The 10,420-nt window shown below is 36.1% G+C and overlaps 1 protein-coding gene across 2 annotated transcripts in view; it reads right to left on the bottom strand.

The window, feature by feature from the left end:
- Window positions 1-3,420: 3,420 nt before the first annotated feature.
- Window positions 3,421-10,420, bottom strand: part of RBM33 (RNA binding motif protein 33) — a 158,077-nt gene continuing 151,077 nt past the window's right edge. For both annotated transcript variants that reach the window (XM_039523249.1, XM_039523248.1), the window contains exon 19: window positions 3,421-10,359. In XM_039523249.1, coding sequence (XP_039379183.1) covers window positions 10,311-10,359 — 49 coding nt within the window. In that variant the 3' untranslated portion in view covers window positions 3,421-10,310. The remainder of the gene's footprint in view (window positions 10,360-10,420) is intronic.

Genomic DNA, 10,420 nt, shown 5'->3' with positions numbered 1-10,420 from the left:
TTCGCGTTCCGGTAATACATTTTAATGTTTTTAGGAGGTCTCTTTCTATAAGTCTATAATATATAACTAAACTATTGTTGTATGTAAAGTAAATAAGGCTTTTAAAATGTTTAAGAAGCTTCATTTAAAATTAAATTAAAATGCAGAGCCCCCTGGACTGGTGGCCAGGACCCGGGCAGTGTGCCACTGAAAATCAGCTTGCGTGCCAACTTCAGCACCCATGCCATAGGTTGCCTACCCCTGGGCTAATGGACCATTGGTCTGACCATTCTTATATTTTGATGTAGTATGGTAATTCCTATGTAGCACTCCTTAACAGAAGAAGGAAAATGTACCTTCATTTACGTTGGAAACTAAGCACTTGCCTATGACTGCATCACCTGCCCTCTAGGCCAGGTCTACACTTCCGGGTTTTGCTGACATAGCTACTGATATGTCAGTTATAGGTTTGAGTTTCTGGTTAGTTTGACAGACACATGGCTATGCCTGAAAAAGCCCTAATGTAGATACAATTGTATGTGGGGTAGAGAGGTGTAAAAAGTACTTTTTGCCAGTATAGCTTATTTCACACGCTAACCCAGTATAAGCTATGCTGGCAGAAACACTTTTTTGCTGGCTTAAACTGTCTATACTAGGACGGTTATGCTAGTGTAGCTATACAGGAAATAGTTTTAAGTGTAGATGAGGCTTGAGCCATCTATCTGGGACTTATTCTAACATTGCAAACCCTTTCAAACTTCAGTGTACCAGAGGCTGAGGAGAGGCAAGGTTCAGAGTCAGGGAAGTAACAGGTTCTCTAGCTCTTACAATTTTAATTTCATGCCCTCCAAGCCCTGCATATTTGGATTCATGGTAACTAAGGCACCTGGTTTTACAGATAGACAGGTTCATGAAATAGTCCCAAGAACATTTTAAAAATTCCCTAAAACTATTTGTTAAAACAGTTTCTGTACCATGCAGAATATGTAGCTGTGTGGAATAGTGTAAACGTCTCATCAACATTCATTTGGGATCAACTGCATAACTCACTTGGGATTTAGATGGTTATGAGACATGTGACCACCCAAACTCATGCTGATAAAACCTGTATACTCCCACCACACACATTCATGGTAATAGTACATTCTGGCCAGGGAACTGCACAAAAAGAGGTCACTCGAACAGTGCTCAATTGGTGGAATGTAGGACAAGAAACAAGAAGACCTGAAATATTCACTCTCCTAAGGAGTCTCAAAATTTTTCATAGTGTGGATCACATCGTACCAGAAAGATTCTGATGGATCCTCCTTTCTCCCATTCTCGATCACTGGCAACCTCCCTTCCCACTTGCAGCTATAATTTTCCTGTGGTAACTGCAACAAGCGCTTACATGGAAAGATAAAGATATGTAAATATATGTTTAGCTGGCTTTTAATGCAATGTAACATTTGGCGATAAGGAGCACCAGCACCATGTGATCAGCCAACAGTTTGAAGACGCTTGTTTAGTTTGAAGGGTAGATATTCAGCCACACAGATGCAGAATTCCCTTAGCAGCAACACAGTTCAAAAGATCTAAAAACAAATTTAGATGTGAGCTTTTGAAAAAGGGCCAGCACTTAACTTTGGGCAGGTGGCCTTGATGCAATAGGGCCCAATCATGCAACCTTCATATGAATACATCCTCATTCTCATGAATAACCCTACTGAAATCAATAGAGCTCTATTCAGGTTAATAAGGAATACTTGCCCGGGTCCTTTGGTTTTAAAACAAATGGTTTCAAATAGAACGGGTGCTTCAGAGTGAATTGGGGACTCAAAGTCTTTGAAACCTGTAGAACAGAATAAAAGTCTTGAAGGAATGGTGATAAAGGTTAATGAAACAATGTATTAATTTTTTTCTATCCTCCCCTATCCCTCCCTCAGTTCCCAGTTTTGTTCACGCTACAAATTGGGAAACTGTGTTCTAAAAATCAGATAATCAAAATGCAAGTAACTTGATGCAAGTTAATAGATCAGCTCCTATGAAGAGCTGACACACAGGGAAGAATGGCGAATCAACTGTCTAGGCCGGGGATATGGGTGGGCCCTTTGTTTCAGACTTTTAAAGCTACATTCTGGGCAGACCAATACAAATGGAAACAATACTTCTTGCTAAACTTATATTAATGCTTTGTACATTCTTTGTGAAAAGGTGTAGGTAAAAACCTCATTACTAATATTCTAAAATAGCCTTTAGCTTAAAAGAAATGTACTAAAATGTATGAGACGAAGAACCACGAAAGCTCATGCTCCAATACTTCTGTTAGTCTATAAGGTGCCATAGGACTCTGTCGCTTTTTACAGATCCAGACTAACACGGCTACCCCTCTGATACTTGACTCAAATGGGTTTTATTTTCACAAATCCTTACTGCAGGCATCCTACACAGATTATTTCAGAATTAGTCTTCATAAACATTTGCCTTCAAGCTTCTTAAAATTGATTTTATTTTGGATAAAATTAAACACTATTTTGTACAAACAATAGGCTATTCCTGTAGATTTCAGCATAAGATCCAGCACATCCGAGATATTTAATTTACATGAACTTCTTACTTAAATTTTCTGAGATCTCGGTGAATCAGTGTTCACTAAATGCCTACTGTGGGTATCTGTGATTTAAGGACTTTGGGAATGTCAGGATAGTCTATTCTGAAGTTGGAGGATATTTTCTCTGGTTCTAGGCTCAGTAATAGTTACAGGCTGTGACATTATATTGAAAGTTTACAAGCTATTTCACATGCAACAGTCTGAATCTCAAAACTCATTTTCTATTATGAAATACTGGGGCCCATCTTATGTGAGTTATATTACATACATTCTTCACAATACTCTAACACACATTTTTATGTAAATAATGGTGCCTTGAAAAATCACACTACAAAATGCGAGAAGTGCACTGTGAATATAGGATCTGGTTCTGATTGCTGCTATACTGATATATTTAAATGAGTGGAATTACTCTCTATTGACATTGATGTAACTATATTCAGAATCTGATCCATGGTGATCATACTGGGGTCATTTACACCTTTGTATCATGTCTTGAATTATGAACATATTGTCTGGCACTGGTTAGGCGAGTGGCCACTCATAACTGTTTGACATTTAGATTACTAACTTATGCAAAAAAGCCGTATTTTTACTGTTACCTGCCCCCATCCTGTTTTGTCTGCTTATTCACCTGTGGTGTCTTAAAAAAATAAACTAAATTGCAGCCTCCCTGGGTCATGGATTGTCTTTTTGTTCTACTCAGTTGCAGTGCCTAGAAAAAGGGACCCTGCCATGTGATTGGTCATCTGTGGGTGCTACCAAGAAATAATAATGATACATGGTATTTGTAATAAGTGACAAATGTGAAGTTCATGTTGTGCATAAGAACAAGATACAAAGGCAATATATGCTACAAAGAAAAGGAAAAAATACTTTATTTACACAATTTAGTTACAATAAATACACTTAAATACATACTGACATTTGAACTATGGAATCACATATAGGGAACTTGTACATTATTTCTGTGTTTTCATTTTTACATTCACACCTAACATATACCACAGAAAGATATCTAATGCAAATGGAAAGAGTTGGTATAATCAGGCACATAACACTTAAGAAATGAGACGTAAAATAATGTGTGTAGATGATGCAGTAGAAAACATGAAGCAGATGAACCCACAGTGGAGTCAGTATCATGATACAGTCGCCTCTTGAATTTATATTCTGAACTCCTAATAAACACAAGCTTCATAATCCAGATTAGAACAGTACATTTTAAATTATAGTTTCAATATACCCAAATATATCCAGCACTTAAAAGTTTATAGGTTAGGAAGGATCACATTCAGTAATAGTAATAGAGGTAGAATTGTGTTGACAGGTGCTCATTACTTCTAAGTGGCAATGATAAAGTACTATTACTATCACTGAATTCAAGAATAGAATTCCTGCAAAAGTAAAGGGTGGAAAAAAGTTAGTAATTAGTCTTATATCTCCTGGTATGCCACAGAAGCTAGAGCATATCTGGAAACTGCTGTCACTCCCCTAAGTGGAAAAGAGCTGTGAAACAAAATGGTTAAGTAATATTTTCTCCACATCTTTGGAATGTTCAACACATCCTAAAGTGTGAAACCTCTAAAAACGACCCCTCCTTTGGGTGGCAGCTGTTTACATTCAACCATTTACAACTAACATCTGTAGGAAAGACGCAGCAGTACAATTTACTTTCAATACAGGCGACCAAAACATTGTATTAGGGAACTAGACTAGAGAATGATTCTGAGAGATGGGTACTACAACTGTCACACAGGCAGAAAGAGAAAGTTTTGGACAGAGACGAGAAGAACATCAAGGAAAAGACAGCAGTAAAGAATTAACATTCTTGCAGGTAAACTAGGAGCGAGGGGAAATAGAAAGGGGACAGAGAAAGGGTGAGGAGAACCAAGGTGACTAGGGATAATTTGGTAATAAAATAAAGTGTTATGACTTGTTTTAATGGTGTATCTTCTTAAGAGTATGAATTACATGGTCCATTAGAGACAGATGATCAACTGTAAATAAATTCATTAGTCTTGTCTTTGCTGAATCTGTAAATGAAAATGTGTATTAATTTGAAAGTTAAAATTACTGAAAACTCCCATCTCCTGCAAAGTAGTCCTGCAAAAAATTGTTTCATTATTGAAAATAAGTAGTTTTATTTCTATTTATGCAAAGTAAACCTGTCAGATGCTAGAAAAATTACTATGCACAATGAAAAGCCTGAACTATGAAATGCATTTTTTTTAAAAAAAAGGCAAAGCTAGCAGTAAAATGCTTCATTTAACAGTGATTTTCCATATAATCACAGATACTTTTTCAGCCATAATATATTTTATGTAACTATACACAGGACTTTTTAAAAAAACCCTACATTTAATCTGTAATAAATTTTAAAATAGCGTAAGATCAATTAACTGGGATGCTGTTAAATTAAAAATCCTTGATGTAAACCTGTTGAGAAATTATTAAATATGTAAAATGACCCCTTTCCATTTAGAGTTAGAAAAATACAGTGTCAAACTTGAGAAGTGAGAAAGCAATGCAAGTGCTTAAAGACCCAGTGAAATTAGCCTTCCCATCAAGTTTTACACAGTGCAAAAGACAATGTACTTCCCATCAAAATAAGCACAGAAATGGAAACTGAAGATTAAAAAAAATATCCTGCAAAAGGTAGCGCTAAAGAATAAAACAAATGATCCTTCCCAACCATATTATACCAGAAGATGGTATACGTGAGGATCCAATATGAATCAGTGTTTTTGTACACAAGACCTTGCGCTCATGTGGATAAGAAGTTAAAATGTAGGCAATTTTTATGATAAAATTAACTAGGTTACAAAAAACCTTACATAAAATCCTTAGGATTTAATACTAACTTAAGATAAAATTCTTCCAGTATTAAAACTGTTGAATTGATTCATATTTAAAGAACGGTGCTAAGTAACATTTCAGAATCAAAGCCAGTTTAAAGGTAACATTGAAACAAGAGCCTTAAATTACCCTAATGATTTATTCCTCTCAAAACCTAGTGAACTTTCTTTAATCTGTCTAGTGCCTCTTTCCCCCACATTTATTTTTCATCCAACACTGCTGCTAGAAAAATCAAAGTACCAAAAATCGCTACAAAGAAAAAAGTTATGCCTAGAGGACCAAAACTAGAAATCCTGTCTAACAAGAGCATGTGAAGCCAGAAGCATATCCTTGGGGTAGAAACATACTTAGAATCTTGCAGTGCTAATGGGGAGGACACCATAACATCTACAGGAGTATGGCGGAGCACAAACCTAGGACATATCCAGAAAAGTCAAACTATGGATAAAGGCAACACGCACAGCTACTTCTGCTAATTCTAGGAAGTGCCCACAGCATCGTCTTAGAAGGGGCCAATCTTTTAAAACTGACCAGACTGAAGATACTATATGGTGTAAACATTCCAAAAAAAAAAAAAAAGTAAAAGAAAAAAAATTCAGGATCAAATAAAATGCTCTTATTTATTCCCCAAAGTAGTCAGAATTAGTTGCTAATGTACCTAAGGTAATAAATGTAGCAATACAGAGGCATCTTGAGAATACCTACACTTCTGTAAAAGTTCTTCAGACTAAATCTTTGCAATGGAATCCAACTATGAAAGGAATTAAGATGCCCAATGAAGATCTGGTAGTTTACTTACTAAAATGGCCTTAAGAAGAGCTGTGAAAATTAAAAGTGAGTTTTCAGAACCAACCCCCAAATGGGAATTAAACCTATTCGTTTGAAGATTTATTTTTGTCTGATATTCTGTAGATTTGACTTCAATATTTATAAATATCATCATAATCTTTTGTCCAGTTACATTGGAGACGAATCAGTCATTCTTGGCCCACATCAGCCTGCTAAATTAAAAAACTCTGTCACTATAGTTTATAAAACATTTTGTAGCAATTCCTGTATTTATGAAGATTCTGTGGTCTGCACTTATGCCTCTCCCTATCCATAGGATTTTACCAAGCTCCTCAATTATGTTTAACGGTTTCTTTTCATCATACAAAACGTGCCACCCTGCTCTCTGAGACTAACCTCTTTGTACTCATACAACATAAAGAACCCTCCCAGAAACCCAAACCTTGGTCCGACATGAGAATGTGAAGATCTAGTGTAATGTATAATCCGCTTAATCTTTAAGGACAAAGGCCTTTTAAAAGAAATTAAGAACATTCTTCTATAATTTCACACATAATATGGCCAGACCAATCTAGTAGCCAAGATGTGATATGATAGAGTAAAATGAACTTAGAAGTGCCACGAGATCAAAACAAGATAACTGAAAAAGAAAAAAATATATATTTGGCTCCACATAATCACCTACTGTATTTACCTATTCAAATAGCATTACTAAATTTAAGTTTCTCTGAAACTTGTGAACAAATAATACACAGATCAGGATATATGTATTGACTTACTAGCATCTTTATAAAAAATTGAAGAGATACACAAAAACACATCAACATTTATGGAACTATGTCCATTAAACTTAGATAAGACAACACAAAAAAACTAACAAGTAGCTAAGATGTGGTTGAATTGTAAGCACTCTGAGTAACATCTTTTAATTTTAAAAGTTCCATATTTACATTGTATATTAAATGCAATTTTTGCATTCTGCATCTTATTTTAAATGCATGATAAAGAAAGAACAAGATAATGGTTGCAACAGATCTTCCAAGAAAATTAACTTAAAATGGCCAGATTTAACGAAGTGCTGTAAGAGAACATGGAAATAACAGTTTTCTAATTTTACCTCTACTTCCTTTGCTTTTGTGGGAGGAGCCACAACAAATGGAACCAAACTGTGATGCTATCGTTCAAACTGGTCATTGCCAGTAAATCCAGTTTTAAGTTACGAGTTTATTACTGAAGATATGTTTTATTGAAACCTTTTTAGTGCATGCCTAAACCTAATGGTGGTTGTTACTACGGTACTTTTTTGAAGATCATCCTGTTCAAAAGATCTGTAATATACAGGATGGATGGATGTACATAATTGTATCCATATAAACATACATACATACAGAACACACTCACAGTTCCCATACGATACCCAGCTACCGTGATAAGCAGCTACAGTCACTATCAAATATGTCTGCACTCTATCTATGCATAAGCAGTCATCTAAAGTAACAGTCTATAAAGACGGATATATACAATTATTAAACAATGCTTACATCGCTCCAATCTATTTAGTAAGTTAAGGAGACATTGCTCGTGTCTTTGCTTTCAATGCCACCGGATGGTTATGTGGGGAAAAGTTTAAAAAACCCTGACTAAAAATTCTTAATCCTGTAGTTGCAAAATGTTGCTCTCCTAGGGACTGATTCAAAACCCACTGAAGTCAGTATGAGACTTTCCACTGACTTTTTCAGGTTTTGGATAGGGCCCCTATTCTTTAGGCCTCAAAAAAGCTCATATTCCAACATCATCATCTGCTTATACAAGAACAGCAGATCAGCTGCAGACTTGCCCACTGCTGGACTCCCCTTACTGAGCTATTTGTAGCCACATCCGACCCATACTTCCATGGGCAGACACTCGGATCCATTTATTTTCTGGATTTTTTCCAATCTTCCCCTCACAGAGAAGCTGTTCCTTAACAGTGGGTACGTCACCATCTTTAATGGCCCATCTGAGATGCAAGCATTCCTTTTTAACAATAAAAAACACAATATTTGTGGGGTTTAGTAATGGTGGATGTGAGGAGGGAAGAGCACTAGTGAGAGCCAAGCACCATGGAAGTCAGGTGTCATGCTAGCCTTCACCTGCAGCCCCACCAACTCATTTCTAACTGTGACACATCTGCTACTCCCAGTCTTGGATCTGTCCTGAGCAAAGAACATGAACTGTGCTGCACTGCGCCAAATGTTATGATTTAGAGATATGCAAATGTGAGAAAACCCACTTTCATACGTGAATATTCTAATGATCTTACTGTGATCTGCTAAGATACACGCTTTGCTAAGATGCAAATGGCTTTAGAAACCACTAGTCCTTAAACATTTTCATTTTCCCATTGTAATAATGTTAATACACTACATTATTCTCATATTATTTCAGTGGAAAAAGAAAGCAGTTTTACCTAGGAAACTTTAGACACTATTTTTTGCTCAATCATTAATTTTTAGTAACTTCTTCTTAATTGGAAATGAGTACAAAACACTCTGCTGTGAGAAAGCCAGCTAGAAAGCCTATGTGAACTCGTCACCACTAAATCTTACATACAAGCTAAGGTTTACCGCAGCTAATTTGCTTCAAACTGCCATTCTTCCATATTCTGGCACTCATTTAGACCCCATTCGCAAGCTCCTGCAGATACACTACATCATGTTAGTGTTTCGGTTACTTGAGTATCCTCAAAGACTATGAAGTTTCTGTAGGTGCCCACTTCAAAAAGTAGGTCAGCACTCAAAAGTATATGCTAAAAATAAAGAATGAAGGAAAACCCCACCAAATAAAAACTAAGAAAATGTTTCATAAAACCTGCAATTGGATATAAACAATGGCATTTTGCTAAATTTGTCCAAAAGTAAATGAAAACTTGTTCTTTTGGAAATACCATCCAGACGGTTCTAACCCAAAGGAAGTATAATGGATTTTACCAACTACAAAATGCAATCTCCTTTAATGTTTGCACATAATTTTTAGAACTGCCAATTTCACCCACAGCGTAACATCCTCATAATCCCATCTTTGTGGGGAACACCATGCCACAATTCTAATGCCTTTGCAATAATTTTTTTTAAATGGTTTAGTATTAGTCACAAAATAAATTTCAAGGAAAAATACTAATTGATAAAGATTAAGAGGAAGCATACTCTGCAATAGTGGCACAAAGAAACGCTATTGGGAATGTACCACTTTCTCTGTGTCACCCTATTTTTAAAATGAGGGTAAGTGTTTCACTTTTTCCTCGTATCTTGCAATCCCTTTTAAAAAACAATTTAAACTGTAATAAAATACTACTTGAAGTAAACTACCCCATTATGCTACTGAAAGGTGAAGATCAAGATCCTTCCTTTTAAACTATGGGGGGCGGGGGAGGAATGTAGCAATGTTATTCCTACAAAGTGTTTTCATTTCACAAAGGGAGGGGGAAGGGAGTAAAGAGGGACTGTGTCAGACTAGAAGATGCAAAAACCGATCTAACATATTTACAAAAACAGAAACTACAGCCTTCCAGTGTCACCTCCAAAGCCTCTCAGAATATTATCCTCAATCAAGTAGATCACGTCTTAATCTATATAAGAATGCACCTTCTATCTTCTCAGAGGAACAACATACATGTGTGTTTTGTTTAGAGAAGTGAGTTCTCATATAAATACCCTGCACTGAAGATAAGAGCAACCATTATCAAATATTCTTTGCTATGAAGAAACTTTTTAAATTTTTCAATGTAAGTGTTCTTTTTCTCAACAAGTCACTGTGATCACACAGTACGATCTTGAAGAACAATGTCTACATGCATTGTAAGCACTTTGAAAAAAAAATCTGTAGTTCCATGGGGTTACAACCGAATGTGAAGAAATTGAACACAAAAACTCCACTTTGCTAGATCCTCTTAGGTTCAGCTTATCTTGAGGAAATCTTGTTACTTTCTGTAGTTCTACAGAGCAGTTAAAGAAAGACTGTAAACTGAAAAGACTTCAGATCCTGATGGTTTTGCCTTTGTATCTTCTCCATGTGTAGCTCCACAGTATGCCTCTATGAGCGTTATCAGCTATGCTCACTCAACTATCAAAGCCACGTTAATGTGGGATAGATCTATCATATGCCTGTAAAACGTTAAAGAAATAGTTAGTATATTCGGCACACAAACTTATACTGCTATGTGTA

The sequence above is a fragment of the Mauremys reevesii genome, linkage group 2 (genome assembly GCF_016161935.1).
Source record: "Mauremys reevesii isolate NIE-2019 linkage group 2, ASM1616193v1, whole genome shotgun sequence".
In the NCBI taxonomy this organism is placed as follows: domain Eukaryota; kingdom Metazoa; phylum Chordata; order Testudines; family Geoemydidae; genus Mauremys; species Mauremys reevesii.
This window is presented reverse-complemented; position numbering and strand designations above follow the sequence as displayed.